Source organism: Peromyscus eremicus, chromosome 6 (genome assembly GCF_949786415.1).
Source record: "Peromyscus eremicus chromosome 6, PerEre_H2_v1, whole genome shotgun sequence".
In the NCBI taxonomy this organism is placed as follows: Eukaryota; Metazoa; Chordata; class Mammalia; order Rodentia; family Cricetidae; genus Peromyscus; species Peromyscus eremicus.
In genome coordinates this window covers 104,182,729-104,199,030 of record NC_081421.1, presented here as the reverse complement: position 1 = coordinate 104,199,030, position 16,302 = coordinate 104,182,729, and the positions used below count along the sequence as shown (strand labels likewise).

The following is a 16,302-nucleotide window of genomic DNA, read 5'->3' as shown; positions in this document are numbered from 1 at the left end:
ATCCTCCTGCCTCTACCTTACAAATATTGGGATTACCGGTATATATCACTACACCCCAGTACACAATGAGGGACTCAAACCTCGGTCAACTGAACTATATCCACAACCCATTGTTTTAATGGCATTTAATATGTAGAATAAATGGCTCTGCACATTTTCTTTCAGAAATTCGTCTTTCTTTGTTTAAAGCCTTGATGTTGTTTTTGTTAAATTTTCCTCCCCTGAGTCATTTTAAGTTATGCAGTCATCATTTTAATTTTTAGAGCAGTTACGTTGCCAGACCTTTGTGCTGGAGTGACAGTGAAGACCTTCAGAATCAGGATCAAGTTCATGATCAGTAATGAAGATGCAAATTGGCATTATAAGTGTCAAGCTAAGCCAGGATCAGTATAGTTACCCCCAGAAATAAGGTCAGAAAAATGAAAGATCGGATTAATTTTGCTAAGTCAAGGTTTGGATTACTAGAGGTCAAAATTAGAAGGATTGAGGAAATAAGCCTTGCTTAAGGGAAGATGTAAAGGGTGTAGGATAGTATGCCGAGGTCCGGCCACCAATGTGCTCCATGCTGTCAGCAGGCCCTAAGCTGCAAAGTTGATTTCCAGTGCTCTGGCACTTTCTCATGGAAGAGGCCTGGCAACATCCTGTTTGTTCAGAAACTTGGAGTAGACTAGAAAAGAATGAACTAAAGTGCAGAATTCTTAGGCCCCACCTTTAATTCACTTATTAGACACCCTCCCCCCCTTGGGAAGTCTGTTATGTATTTGGAAGAAATTAGAATGGATGAGAGAATGAATGAACTAGACTGAAAGCCTGCTGCTCCAGGCTGGAGCACTGTATGGACAGTTCCCCTTTGTGGCTAGTAAGCAGGCACCTTTGAAATGGCTGCTTGCATGGTTATTTTACTCTGTGAGACGAAGATACTGCAGCTTTATGAAATTTATGCCTTGGAGCAGCTTTGCTACTTTTTATTTCCGGTGCATTAGTTCTACCCCATTGTAATTAACTACAAAGCCACTAGGGGTTCATTTCTTCTTGGTAGTATTGGTAACAATACTTTTTAAAAATCTATTATTTTTAGAATAATTTTTCTTTATGTTTTTGTAATGAATTCTGTGATGTTTCTAATGGTATTTGGTCTTAAAAGCTAGACAACTTTTAAATTTTTTTGAAAGTCGTCCTTTCTTAGGAGCCAGTTTTCATTGTCTACATTTTCATTAGCCATCTCCTTGTAGAGCCTTCTTAACTAGTGAATGGAGTTCAGCACTTCTTGGGCTGTCAGCATGTTGTAGAACATCCTACATGTTCATTAAACTGGACATCCTGCCATGCATCCTTCCTTCCTTCCTTTTTGTGGTGGGGTGGGAGTATTGAGGATTAAACTCAGAGCCCAGTGTATGCTAAGCAAGTTGTCTGCCACAAGATATACTGCAAGCCTCTTGTTTGAATAGTAATTATTGCATTCAATCATAGTTCACTTTCAAATAGAAGAGCTGTCAAATGCACTTAAAAAGTAATAAATTAACAGAGAAAAAGAAAGGTAAGGAAAGAAAAACATGTCTGATTTTATTAATTTATCATATTTTTACTTTAATTATCATACAGAGTAAAAGGTTTCATTGTGGCAGTTCCACTTATACATTGTTTTTGTTGATTCTCCTCTTTCAATCCCCACCACCAACACCATATCCTTCCTTCCCATAGTAGTCCCTTCCCACTTTGATGTCACATATATTTGTTGTTCCCTTTACTCAGGTTTTCTCTTCTCTCTTAAAACCTCTTTTTCTGCTCTAACGGTTTTCCTTCTAGATTTATGACCCACACTCATTGTTCTGTGTGGTCCAATTTCAAAAGGATGAGTTTGTTACGTTTATAGTAAGTAAATAGAAAAATTCATAGCAAGTAGCAGGTAGGTATACAGGTAGTAAAACTCACAATAGAGAGAGGCCCAGGCAGAGCAGAATGTCCCTTTTTGTGAGACTTCCTGGTAAAATAACTAATAGCAATAGATAGAGATAACATCCTCATGGATGCTCACAACATCCAGCAGACACTGACTGAGGAAGTTGAGGCAGTCAGCTGAGTTCTCAATTGACCTTTTCACCATGGCTCAATTTCCTGCTTCTCTCTTTCACACTATAGGAACTTTGTAGAAAAATATTTTTAAAGATTTAATTTTTTTAATTGTGTGTGTGTGTGTGTGTGTGTGTGTGTGTGTGTGTGTGTGTGTGCCTACATATAGATATGTACATATGAGGGCAGGTGTCTACAGAGGCCGGAAGAGAGTCTTGGATCCCCTAGGGCTGGAGTTACTGGTAGTTTTGAGATGCTCCACATGGGTGCTGGGAACTGAACTTGGGTCCTCAGGAAGAGCAACAATACCCTTAACTGAAGAGCCATCCCTAGCCACCATGTAGGCATTTTATATTATGAGACAAATATTAGCAACATCTGCTGGAAATAATTTACCTTCTAGCTGTTCCCATGGGTACAAGGTGTTTCACTCATGGGCTTTGTTTTTCTCTTCTCCCTGTCACAGAAGGAGAGGGCAGGCTTTGAAGGACACTTGAAGACAAAGGCGCTTCAGTCTCAAATGCAGTGACGTGTTGTGGGCCTACTTCTGAGTAGGCTCAAATGGCACATGACAGTTTACTAACATAATATATGATATACCTCTTTGACATATGTAAAAATTAAAAATCTAAGAATCAAATATGAAAGAACATGTCATATGTGTTTTTCTGAGTCTAGTTTATCTCACTTAATACAATAATTTCCAGATATGTATATTTTCCTGGCAATTTCATTTCTCTTTACAGCTAAAGAAGATCTATTGTGTATATGTACTACATTTTCATTATCCATTTGTCTTTTGGACATCAATACTGGTTCTATTTCCTGGCTGTTTAAATAGTGTATCAATAAACAGGAATGTGTAAAGTATCTCTATAGCTGGATTTAGAGTCCTTTGAATACATGTCCAGGCATGGTACAGCTGGGTCGTGTGTGTGTGTGTGTGTGTGTGTGTGTGTGTGTGTGTGTGTGTGTTATGCTTCTCTATTTCTGCCTTATTTCCTTGAGACACTATCTCAGTGACTTTTGGGCCAGGCTGATATCAGCAAGCCCCAGCAATCCTCTCTTTTGTATTCTGTGGGAGGCCAGTTCCCACCTTTTAAAGGGTTCCTATGAGGAAGAGAGGGGAATAAGAAACTTGTAGATAGAAAGATAGCAGAGAGGAGACAGAAACACAGGATAGCTTCAGGAGGACCTGGATTAAAATCCACCTGCTCCTTCTGTCTCTTCAAAAGGGCTTTTTATATCAGTGCCAAGGGGCGGGGCAGAAGACCTCTTCCTTGCTAGATCAAAACTCACCTTATAGCCAAGTGCAGACCCTTCCAAACACCTGGTAATCACACCATGGTCCAATCATCCCCTGTGGAGTCCTCCTGGGTAAAGCAGGCTCAGATCTCACTAGGAAACCTCTGTGGGTCTCCACACTTCCTCCCCCCTGCCTTGCCTTTTCATTTTACTGGGGATTCAGGCTCAGGTCCTCAAGCTTGCACAGCAAGTGCTCTTACCTGCTGAGTCGTTTTCCAGCTCATGTTGATTCATGGTGGCTGTGCCTGTTCACATTCCCACCAGCAGTAAGTCAGAGTTTTTCCTTCTACCCGTTCTGACCAGAATTTTGTTTTGTTTTTCTGATAATTTGTTTTCCTAGTCATTCTGACTAGGGAGAGATGAAATCTCAAAGCGGTCTTCATTTCCCTGATGGCTGAGGATGGGGAAAACATCTAAGATATTTATTGGCCATTATGTTTCTTCTTTTGAGAACTGTCCATTCAGTTCATTAGCTCATCTACTGATTGGAGGATTTTCTTTGTTTTGTTTTGTCTTGTTTTTTCGAGACAAGGTTTCTCTATGTAACAGCCCTGGCATTTCTGGAACTCTCTCTGTAGACCAGGCTGGACTTGAACTCAGATCCACCTCCTTCTGCCTTCTGAGTGCTGGGATAAAAGGAGTGTTGGAACTATATCCCACTGAAAAATTTTATCCGTTTACCTGTTGCAGTTCCTGTTGCAGTTCTTGGTTGCAGTTGACGTGTTGCAGTTCTTGGTTGCAGTTGATGTGTTGCAGTTTTTGGTTGCAGTTGACCTGTTTGTTGCAGTTCTTGGTTGCAGTGCGTTAACTCCTGTGTGAAATTTAGTTAGGTAAAGATTTCATCCCATCCTTCAGGCTGTCTTTCCCTCCACTGATGTTTTCCTTTGCTGTGCAGAGATTTTAATTTCGTGCAATGCCATTTTTGGTTCTTGAGATTACTTCTTGTGCTATTGGAGTTTTGTTCAGAGAATACTTCCCTATGCTTAGGTCTTGAAGTGTTTTTCATGTATTTTCTTATAGCAGCTTTAGCATTTTAGATTTTAAATTAAGGTCTCTGGTTAGTTTTGAATGGATTCTTCTTCTGAATGAGAAGATGACTCTTATTTCATTCTGCAATGCATATCCATTTGTATCAGCACCATTTGTTGAATAGGCTATCTTTTTTCCCCAGAGTATTGTTTGTTCGTTTGTTTGTTGTGTTCTGCATGTCAATAGGAAGCCCCCTATGATATAATGCTTGGGAAAAACAAACAAAAACATGATGCAGGGGCTGGAGCTGAGTATGGTTCCGCAGTTAGGAGCATGTACTGCTCTTCTAGAGGCCCTGCTCTTGGTTACCAGCACCTGAATTAGGCGCCTTATAACTGCCTGCAACTCCAGCTTCAGAGGAATCTCTCTGGCAACTGTGTGTGTGTGTGTGTCTGTGTCTGTGTGTGTGTACTCACATTCATACATGAGCACACGCATACGCGCACATACACAGACACACACAGACACACACACTATGCATTTTTTGACGTCTTTGTTAACAGTGAGGTGGCCTAGCTATGTGGTTTCATTGCTGGGTCCTCTGTTCCGCTGCATTTGTCTGGACGTATGGTTTTGTGCCAGTGTTGTTCTTTTTATCTCCATTGCTTTGTAATGTAATTTCAGGGCAGCAGCTATTGTCCTACCTCCAGCATGGCCTTTGCTGCTTAGGATTGCTTTGGCTCCATGGGATCTCTGTGTTTCCATATGGATTTTAAGATACTTTTCTTTTGCTAGTTCTGTGAGGAGTATCATTGGTTTTTAGAAATGAGAAGTGTATTGATTATAGTTAACTTTTTATAATATAGCTATTTCCACTGTGGGCTCTAAGTACCAAGTTCAAAGCCCTTCAGTCTGTACCGTAAGCACTTTTGTTTGAGCCATCTTGCCTGCCGTCCAGTCCAGGAGCGTGGAAGTTGTTTCCATCTTCTGTTTGTTCAGTTTCCACTTCAGTGTCTTGAACTTTTCAGTGTAGAGGTCTTTTGCTGTCTTAGTGAAATTCCTTGTTTTATTTTTAATAAAATGTAATTTATTGGGAATGAGATATTTTCCCTAATTTCTTTTTTGTTAAGTTTTTTATTAGCATGTAAAATAACTGATTTTTGCATGTTGATTTTGTTTTGTTTTGTTTTTCAAGACAGTGTTTCTCTGTGTAGCCCTGACTATTCTATAGACCAGGCTGGCCTTGAAGTCACAGAGATCCACTGCTTCTGCCTCCCTGAGTGCTGGATTAAAGGCATGTACCACCACTATGTGGCACATGTTGATTTTGTATCCTACAGCTTTACCAAAAGTGTTTATTAGATACAAAAATTTCCTAGTGAAGTCCATAGGGTTTTTTAATTACATTTTTATGGCTTATTACATTTATTGCTTTGTGTATGTTGAGCCAACTTTGCATTCTTGCGATGAAACCAGCATGTCATTGTGTATGGTCTTACTGTGTTCTTGAATTCAACTTGCAAACGTTTTAGTGCGTTTTGCATCTGTGTTTATAAGAGAAATTTGTCTATAGTTTTCTTTTTTCTGTTGTGTCTTTATTCAGTTTTGATATTAGATTAAAACTGCCTTTGTAGCATTCTTTCATTTTGTACTTTGTGGGACAACCTGAGAAATATTTCCTTAAAATTGGGTAGAATTCATCAGTAAATCCATCTTATGTAAGGCTGTTCTTTGTGGGGATGCTTTTCATTACTGTTTGTGGTGGTTTGAATGAGGATGGCTCCCAAAGACTCATATATTTGAAAATTTGGTCCCCAGTTGGTGGAACTGTTTGGGAATGGTTAGGAGGTGTGGCCTTGTTGGAGAAGGTGTATCACGAGGGGGTGGGCTTGAAGGTTTTCAAAAGACTTGCACAATCCCCAGTGCCTGCTCTCTCTTTCTCTCTGCCTCCTACTTGCTGGTCAAGATGTGAGCTCTCGGCTGCTGCTCCAGCTGTTCCTGCTGCCATGCCTTTGCTCTGCCATCATGGTCTCTAGCCCCCTGAAACCATAAGCAAAATTCAATGTTTTCTTTTATAAGTTTCCTTGATCATGATATTTTATCACAGCAATAGAAAATTAACTAAGATACTGTTTTAACCCCATTGCTTGTTTTGGTCTTTTAAAATTGTTTTATCTTTCACATTAATTTTGATATTCATATGAGGATAGAAACCCATTTCTTCTCGATTTCCCAGCTTTTTGGAATATATGTTTTCACAGTATTCCCTAATGGTGGTCTAGGTTGGAAGATTGTTGGATCTTGTTCTTACAGCTCCCCTTTCACCTCTTATTTTGTTGTGTTGGTCTCTCTTTTGGTTAATTTGGCTAAGGGTTTGTTCATCTTGCTGTCCTTTTAAGAGCCATCCAATGCATTTAGTTTGGCTTCTTCTTTTTCTAGAATCTTGAGTTGGGTGATTAGGGTATCTGAGATCTCTCTGATTTTTCTTTTTTCTTTTTTTACTTTTTTTTGGTTTTTGGTTTTTCAAGATAGGGTTTCTCTGTGTAGCTTTGCGCCTTTCCTGGAACTCACTCTGTAGACCAGGCTGGCCTCGAACTCACAGAGATCAGCCTGCCTCTGCCTCCCGAGTGCTGGGATTAAAGGCATGCACCACCACTGCCCAGCTTTTTTCTTTAATGAGCTGTAAGCTTTCCTTTTAGGAGAATCTCAAGAGATTCTGGCTGAATGTGCTATGTTTTTGTTTGACCCTAGAACCTTTTAAATATCCTTTCAGATTTCCTCAGTGGCCCTGTTCAAATGTGTATTATTTAATCTCCATTGTCTTTGTGTAGTTTCTGAGATTTCTTTTCCATTTGCTTTCCAGTTTTATTTGACTATGGTCTGATAAAATACATTTTTTTCTTTATTGTATTTGTGGAATCTTGCTTTGTGGTCTATCATGTGGTCAATTTAAGAGTAGGTTCCATGCATCCCTGGGAAGAATGTGTGTTCCCTGTTTGTTAGATGGAATATTTTGTAGGTATCTGTTGAAATCAGTTGATCTATGGTATAATTTAGCATTAATGTTTCTTTGCTGATTATTAGTTTGGAAAGCTATCTAAACATGAGTGGGATATTGAAGTTTCCTGCTATTATTGTATCAAGACCTTTGTGGCCTTCTGTGACCTTCATTGTTTTATAAAACCAAAAGCTCTAAGATTCAATGCCCAAAATACTTCGTGTTGTCTTCGTGATGGATTTGTTCCCTGATGAACTGTAGTTGTGCTCCTTATATTTTCTGCTAGCTTTGCTTTGAAGTCTGCATTAGCAGACATGAAAGTCCTCTTGCAAGCGTGCTCACTGTTTCGGTTAGCTTAGTAGGTTAACTTGCATCCTTTGGCTCAGTTTTTGGACATTTTTGCCAGCTAAGTGTATTTCTTAGAAAAAAAAGAAAACTTTTTTTTTTTTTTTTTTTTAATCCAGTCAGTTAGTCTGTATCTTTTTAACTGGTGAACCCATTTGCAAATAAAGTCATCCTTGAGGGAGATTTGTTATTTCCCATGGCTTTGTCTGGTGGCTCTGGTTGGTTGGATTATCACTTGTTTTCTTCTCAGGCTCAGACTAAGAGCTTGCTGTGTTAGACACAATGGTTTCTCACAGTCCTTTGTTCTTCCGGTGCTTTCAAGGAGTGTGGCCTTTCCTACATGTTTTATGTGAAATTGTCCTTCTCTCTCCTCTGGTTATAGTGTTACTTTAAGAATCTTCTCCAATGCTGCTGTGGTTGAAGTGCTGTTATTTGTGCTTTTCTTGACCCGCTTTTATTTCTCCCTCCATTCTAAAAGATAATCTTGCTGTTTTTAGAAATCCTGGTTGGCAGTTACATACTTCTTCCAGGGCCTGAAATAGACCATTCCCTGCTTTCTTGACTTTTAGAGTGCTCATTATTCTGATGCTTCTGTTTCTGTGTGTGAGTTGGCATTTTCCCCTGACAGCTTTTAGTATTGTTTCTTTGCTTTGCATTTTTGGACATCGTGACTATGATATATTATGTAGGGATTCTTCTCTGGTCATAACTATTAAGGAGTTATAAATGCCTCTTGATTTGGATGTCTATCCCTTTCTTGTATCTGTCTGTTACAATCTTATTGACTAAATTGCCTATACATTTTTTTTTTTTTATCTCAGCTTCTTCTGCTAACTTTATTCTTGGGTTTGGTCTTAAAAGTTTTGGTAGCATTTATACATCTGAAATTATTATTGTCTTGACTTGTTTCTCCGTCCCTGATATTTGTTCTCTTACTTTGTCTTGTTTCTTGTTGTTGTTGTTGGTAGTGATGATGATACGAGTGTGTGTGTCTGTGTGTATGCGCGCATGTTATGTTTCCCTGTGAGCATTAGAGTAAGAGTTCCCACGGGTGCTGAGGATCTGAACTTGGGTCCTCCTGCTTATGCACCAAGCACTTTATCCGCTGAACCATCTCTTTAGTCCTGATGAAGCTTTCTACTGTGTTTTTATTTGATAAATTGATCCTTTTATTTCACGAATTTGGTTCTTGTTCAGAGTCTCAATTTCCTTGCTGATTTTTATCTCTATTTTTTTTTTTAATTTCTTCTCCAAGTTACTAACCATTTCATTTCCTTTGCTTACTTTCTTGTCTGGATCTTGAATTGATTTTCTTCCCTTGTTCATCTGCTTATTTGAGGTCTCTGCATGGCCACCGGTTCCTTTTAAATGTGGGATTTGGAAATATTTTGACATTTGAATGATCTCACTATCTTTCGCTTTCATTATTTGGGAGTTATGAGCTTATGAAAGAGAAGTAGTATTTTTCTGTTTGTTCTTTAACTCCCACATCTCTGCTGTAGGTAACAATCAAGTGCCTGTACTCAAACACGTGTATCATTAAGACATCATATACAAAAAATAAAATTAAATAAAAATTAGAAATATAGGTAGAGGAATGGGCATCTCCACAGTGGGAACATAAAATGGTATGGCCACCCTGGAGAATGATTCAGTAGTTTCAGCCTAAGTTCTCTTCATGATAGTAATACCTAGAAACATGCCAGTGTCCATCAACTACTGAGTTATCAGATAAGTAGGTAGAGTGGCTCTTCCCAATGACTGTTACTACTAATAAAGAAAGCAAAGTACTGATGAACAAATAGGGGTGAATGTTGGAGGCATAATGCTAAGTGAAAAAAGACACGGACTTTTTATGATTCTATTAACTTGTATGAAAGGCAACACTATAAACATAGAAAACAAGCCAGCTACCTGCAACTGGTTATGAGTACAGAAGTTTATTGCAAATTGTCACAGTGTTGTGGTGTCCAAGAGCTGGATTGTGTGGAAGTTGCACAGCTGTTTGAATTTGCTGAAGTCCGATTGAATTCTACCTTTGAGATGTGTGAGTTTTATGGTAGGTGATACTTCATTACTACTGTTATAAATGGTCAAAAATATATTTTTAAAACATCCTTTTTCATCTCCAGGTAATTCTCTGTAGGAAATTTTCTGAGAAGCTGGAACAGTTTCCACTGCTAGCTTCTTGGTACCAGCGGATTCAGGAAGTGCCAAAAGTCAAAACAGCAGCTTCTAAGTGTGGGATCCACTTTCTGTATTTACCAGAATTGCTGAATTCTGCAAGTAATACGCACCTGAACTCCACGGAAGCGACAGCTGGAGAGGAACCAAACGATCCTTCATTTATAGGAGGACCAAGACCAACTATGACCAAGTTAATGGTATGTAGCTTCTTTTTACAGTTTTCTTTTTGAAAAGTAGCCCTTGAGCATTCTTTCCCAACTAGTAATCGTTTTCTCATGTCATCTATAATACATTTTATATATAGCTATTGGTATCTGTATTTACCAAATAATGTTTCTGCTACTCTTGTGTTCAAATAAGCCACAATAAATTGAATAGCTTTCATGCTGTTTCTCTTTGGAACCAAGTCAAAATACATAGTTTAAAAGTAATTTTTTAAAAGATGCCGGGCGGTGGTGGCGCACGCCTTTAATCCCAGCACTCGGGAGGTAGAGCCAGGCGGATCTCTGTGAGTTCAAGGCCAGCCTGGGCTACCAAGTAAGTTCCAGGAAAGGCGCAAAGCTACACAGAGAAACCCTGTCTTGAAAAACCAAAAAAAAAAAAAAAAAAAAAAAAAAGTAATTTTTTAAAAGATATTTTTAGATATTCACATTGTGGACCAATGTAACATCATATCTGGTCCAGTGTATCCTTTTAACCTAAACTTGCTGTGTTACAGAATTTTGATTTCAATCTTTATTTTAGTTATTTATTGAGTTAGTGTTTCTTTGTCTGGTATATTTAAAGTAACACGATAGTCTCCATCTGTCTTTATATGAGTGTCATGATTTCATGATTTTTTCTAACTTCAGGTTTTATGAGAATTTTATATATGAGTATGTATTTACACCATTTCCACCTTCCCTGTAGCTAGAGTTTTCCTGCCTGGCCCACAGTCAGGACAACTCTCTCACCTGCCAGTCCCACAGCCACTCAGATCCAACCAAGTAAACACAGAGACTTATATTGGTTACAAACTGTATGGCCGTGGCAGGCTTCTTGCTAACTGTTCTTACTGCTTAAATTAATCCATTTCCATTAATTTATACCCTGCCACATGGCTCGTGGCTTACCGGCATCTTCACATGCTGTTTCTCATCGTGGCGGCTGGCAGTGTCTCATCGTGGCGGCTGGCAGTGTCTCTCTGACTCAGCCTTCCACTTCCCAGCTTTATTCTCCTCCTTGTCCCGCCTACACTTCCTGCCTAGCCAATGGCCAATCAGCGTTTTATTTATTGACTAATTAGCAACACATTTGCCATACAGAACATCCCACAGCATGTTTCTTTGTCTGGTGTATTTAAAGTAACACGATAGTCTCCATCTGTCTTTATATGAGTGTCATGATTTCATGATTTTTTCTAACTTCAGGTTTTTATGAGAATTTTATATATGAGTATGTATTTACACCATTTCCACCTTCCCTGTTTCTTCTCCAACTTTGTCTGTGTCACTCCACTTCTCAGATTCATGGCCTGTTCTTTAATTACACACACACACACACACACACACACACACACACACACACACACCTCAAACCAAACAAAAAACCCCACTGAATCCATTTAGTGTTGCCTCTATGTGTATGTGTCTAGGGGTGTCCACTTGGAATTAGATAACCTATCAGGGAAGTCGTTCCTGGGGAAAAGTGATTCTCTCTTTCTCTCTCAACAGCAATAGCTCCCTGTAGGTTTTCATTTGGGAGCCTTGTGGTATTTCCCCCATCTGAGGTTGGCTTGATGATTTCATGGGAGCTGTTTCTTTGCCATATGTAGAAGAGACTATCTTGAAGAAAACACACTAGCCGCCTGGATCATACAATCTGTGCCTTCTTCAATACTCCCTGAGCCTTAGGCCTTGTGTTGTAGTTGTATCAACTGGGGTTGGGCACACAGCGGACTTTAGTCTTTGTTTTTTGACCAGTCATGGATTTCTGCAGTTGTCTTCATTGCCGCAAACAGAAGCATTGTGATTAGGAGTGAGGCTACCCCTATCTGTGGGTTTAGAATTCAGTTAGGCAGAAGTGAGTTCTTCTATAGGGTCCACAGGTAGTTGACTATGTTTGCAGCACTAGGCATGAATTCTCCGCCACTGAGCAGGCCTTCAGTCGAATTAGATAGCTATTGGTTAATCACAAGATAAAGACGCCACTGTTGCACCTTTGTGGATATGTTTTGTGCTGGTCATTTTTGTGGCTCATGGCCTTTACAGCTGAGTAGAACTATTGATTGCTTCTCTCCCTTGGTAGCTTGGCCTACAGCTACTATCAAAGTTAGTCCTCGGGGAGGAGGCTTCCAGGTCAGTTCTAGCTCAGTTCCTAAGTCCTGTGAAAGTATGTGGTCTCTTCAACAATCAGGTCTTGCCTGTAAGTCCTGGGAGGTAGCCAACGGTGATGGCACTGGCCTGTATTGTTCTGGGAGATTGCAGTTTTAAATTTAAGATGATGATTTAAAGTTAAATTTAAAGAAATAGATGTAAAGAAATAGAATTTAAATAAATCTTTGAAATAAATGTAAAGATTTTAATAAATAGAAATGTGAATACCTCAATTTACTTTCCGAAGTGTATATACTTGAGAAGGGTACATTTTGTTGTATACTAGCAGTATCTCAATATAGAAGTATTATTTTAAAAGAGCCTGAAGTAGGAATGAGATTGGAAATGAGTAATAGCAAAGTCAGAGTAACGGCAATAGAAATGCGCTAGGTGACTTCAGAGCGATGTGTTGTTTATTCTTCTAGAAACAAATGAGTGCTTGATTTCTAGATCTATAGGTATACCTGTATCTCTAGTAAAGTGATTTTTCCCTTTCTTTTGGGACCCAAATTCAGTTAGTTTTCATAATAGAAAGTAATCTCATGGATAACTGTTTTCAAATAGTTAAAGGTGAATTATCAGCAATTTTTATTATATTTTACTTGTTTTGTTATGTTTTTGTTTTCTCTTGAAAGAGATGGGAGTTCTTAATGTTGCCTACTCTGGTCTCACTCGGGGGGTCAAGTAATTCTCCTACCTCAGACTTTGTAGTGCTGAGACTTCTAGATGTACACCACCATCCCTCGCTATAAATTTTCTTTAAATGGGCTTCTTAGAGATGATAATATCTGAACAGTGATCATCTATGTTGTGGGATGTGGATTCACATTTCATGATTGGAAGAATATAAATCCACATATTTGCCATGCCGCTATCTATAGAACAAATAATAAATTTACAGCTTTTGGTTGTTTGTTGATTGATTTGAGATGAATCGTATGCAACCCAGGCTGGCCTTCATCTCCAGATCCAAGTGCTGGGATTAAAGCAGTGTTTCACCATGCCTAGCTTTAGATGCATAATTTCTAACATAGGAAAGAACCCTGGAGGACAATTTAATGACTTAAAAAACAGTTCTTCTTTAAAATTTTAGAATCTATTAGAGATACAACCAAGGATAAACTGATAGGGTGATATTCTGGAGTATGCGTTATGTTGAGAGTTTTTGGGTACATTGAATGAAGCTTGCAGTTTAAATAGGTGGTTTTCATGTGTAAAGATAGACAATGATGATGGACAGTGGAAGATCAGATTTTTTTTAATAATCTCTATAAATTTGTTTATTGATAAAGTTTTGTTTTCAAGTGATTTTTCTCTATTATACCGTGTGTGTGTGTATGTGTGTGTATGTATATATGTTTAGCCTGCCTGTATATATGTGTACCACATGCTTGCTTGGTATCAGAGTAAGTCAGAAGACGACATTGGATTCCCTGTAACTACTGTTAAGGATGGTTGTTAGTCACCATGTGGGTGTTGGGAACCAAACCCAACCAGGTCCTCTGCAAGAGTGACAAATACTTTTAACTCCTGAGCCATTTCTTTGGTCCTGGCCTAGTATATTTATTGGCTTATTACTTTTATATGTTTCCAGCATTACTTTTTATTACTGCAATTAAAAAAATAATAGCAATGTACTGATTTCAAAATAACATTTTGAACAGGAATTTTATATTTTTACAACATTTTGTATTTTTTATGTAACTAGATATTTGGGTACACATATGATTAATTTTCATTACCTTTGTTAGTGTAAAAAATAGAAATGTGGGCTTTGAAAACAGGATTTTACTAGTGCACTAACTGGGAAAGCTTCCTTCCTCTTCTAGGAAAAAGGCATTGAAGCGACGTTTTCTCCACACCCTTGTCCTTCTTGGACCCTTGACTGGAAAAACCTTCCTGCTGCTGTCAGCCCAAAGGAAGGTGAGCTTTGGTTTGCTTGTTGGTGTAAGGTTTTAAGTTCAATCTGGATACTCACTTCAGAGCCATCTTCCCACACTCAAAATGTCCCTTTGGCTGTATTTAATATTCTAATGATATATCTACCATCCAGTGAGTTTTCATTTCATTTTTATTTTTAGAATTTCATATCATTCAGATTTAATGTTTTCTACATTTTCCTACATTGACTTCAGTAGTTCTGTTTTTCTTTGATGACATATTTTAAAACAAATCTTAAGTATTATATTTTAGAATGTACAATTGACATCATCAATAACTACAATTCCACTTTTCACACTTAATAATAATTAGGAAAATTCATTCATCATCTAGTAATTTATAATCTTTTCCTCAACTGTTTAAAATCTCATTTTAAAGAAATATTTCTTTACTGCTTGGTGTTTATTTGAACAACTATGTGTTTTATTATCTTAAATTATATTTGGTTTGTTTTAAATAAATTTTTTCATGGTCATAATTCAGTTTGCTGATTTTATGATTTTTATGTTGGATACTTATTCTTTTTTTTTTTTTTTTTGGTTTTTTTTGGGGGGGGGGTTTGTGTTTTTTTTTGTTGTTGTTGTTTTTTTTTTTTTTGGTTTTTCGAGACAGGGTTTCTCTGTGTAGCTTTGTGCCTTTCCTGGAACTCACTTGGTAGCCCAGGCTGGCCTCGAACTCACAGAGATCCGCCTGGCTCTGCCTCCCGAGTGCTGGGATTAAAGGCGTGCGCCACCACCGCCCGGCTGGATACTTATTCTAATAGTTAATCATGGAGTTCTAATTCTGTTATATTTCTTTTGGTGCGTACACTCCTAATTATTTACTTTCCTGTGGATTTTGTAGTGTTAGAGTATGAATTCAGTTTGGTGTTACCTTAATCTGTGGTTCTCAACAGTTTTGGGTTAAGGGTAAATCTCACAGAGTTAATATTTCCTCATTTCAAGCATCTCCAAATGTAGAACTTAAGACTATCATTGTTAGCCTTTCAGCTTCCAGTTCTGTCTGTCTGTCCTCCTTTGTTGCTGGCTGGGACTTTTGTATGTGTTTTCTCAGGTTACCGCTTTCAGTGTTTCGCTTTTCTGTAGTCATGGTTTCCCCAGCTCTGCAGAGACAGGGCGAGCTTCTCTTCTCCATCCTGCTATTCCAGGGCAGGTCCCTAATAGGTAGAAATGTCCTCAGGGCAGCCTTGGTGCTGATTCAGGGCAGCCTTGGTGCTGATTCAAGGTTAGTACACCAGTTTTCAGCCCTTCACCCTTTAAAAAAACTTTATGGATTTTCCTTACTTTCAGAAACTTGTTAAACATGTAAAGGGAACTTGTTGATTTTTTCAGTACCGTTTAAAGTGCTTTTTTAGGTGGAAAAAAATTTTAGCATAGATCAAAGGTTTATTTCTTCAATTATTTTCTCGTTCTTTAGTTTTATTTTTGTTATAAGTTTTAAAAATATATTTTATTAGCTCTTTGAGAATTCCATTCAAAGGATTTTGATCATATTCATTGCACATCTTCCAACTATTCCCAGGTCCCCTCCCGCATGTTCTACTCATTCAACATTGTATTTCTTAAACCCATGAAAAACACCTTGTGCTTCCCAAATATTCTCTGAAGTGTGGGCTTTCACTGGAACATAGTCTACTTACCAGGGCTACACACTTAGAGAAAGCTGACTCTCCCCATCTCAGCAGCCAGCAGTTACCAATAGTAGGGGTGAGACTTCCTGTCCAGCTCCTCTGTCCATAGTGGGATCTGGTCTTTCTTGGGCTGGCCCAAGTCTTGCACATCCCATCACAGCTGCCATGAATTGATGTGTGTTGCTATGTCCAGAGACACTGTTTCACTGCAGTTATGTACTGCCTCTGGCTCGTACACCCTTTCCACCCCTCTGCATGATCTCTTAGTCTTGAGAGGAAGGGGTTGAGGTATTTGTGTTCCATGGGGCTGAGCATTCAGCATTTTCTGCTTCTCTGTACATTGGCCAGTTGTGGGTCACTAGGTTAATCATCTGCCCATAAGGGATGGATGTATTTTGTAAAGGGTCAAAAGGGGGTACTGGAATAGAAGAGTTAAATTGGAGTGGAGGAGGGAAGAGCAGAGTACAGGAGTAAATTCTGGGATGGGTAAATAACACAAAAGA

At 38.6% G+C, this 16,302-nt stretch overlaps 1 protein-coding gene across 1 annotated transcript in view; it reads left to right on the top strand.

Moving 5' to 3' along the window:
- Gstcd (glutathione S-transferase C-terminal domain containing) overlaps positions 1-16,302 on the top strand; it is a 104,209-nt gene that overhangs the window by 8,367 nt on the left and 79,540 nt on the right. Inside the window, exons 3-4 of the mRNA XM_059266275.1 lie at positions 9,820-10,071; positions 14,058-14,151. Coding sequence (XP_059122258.1) covers positions 9,820-10,071; positions 14,058-14,151 — 346 coding nt within the window. The remainder of the gene's footprint in view (positions 1-9,819; positions 10,072-14,057; positions 14,152-16,302) is intronic.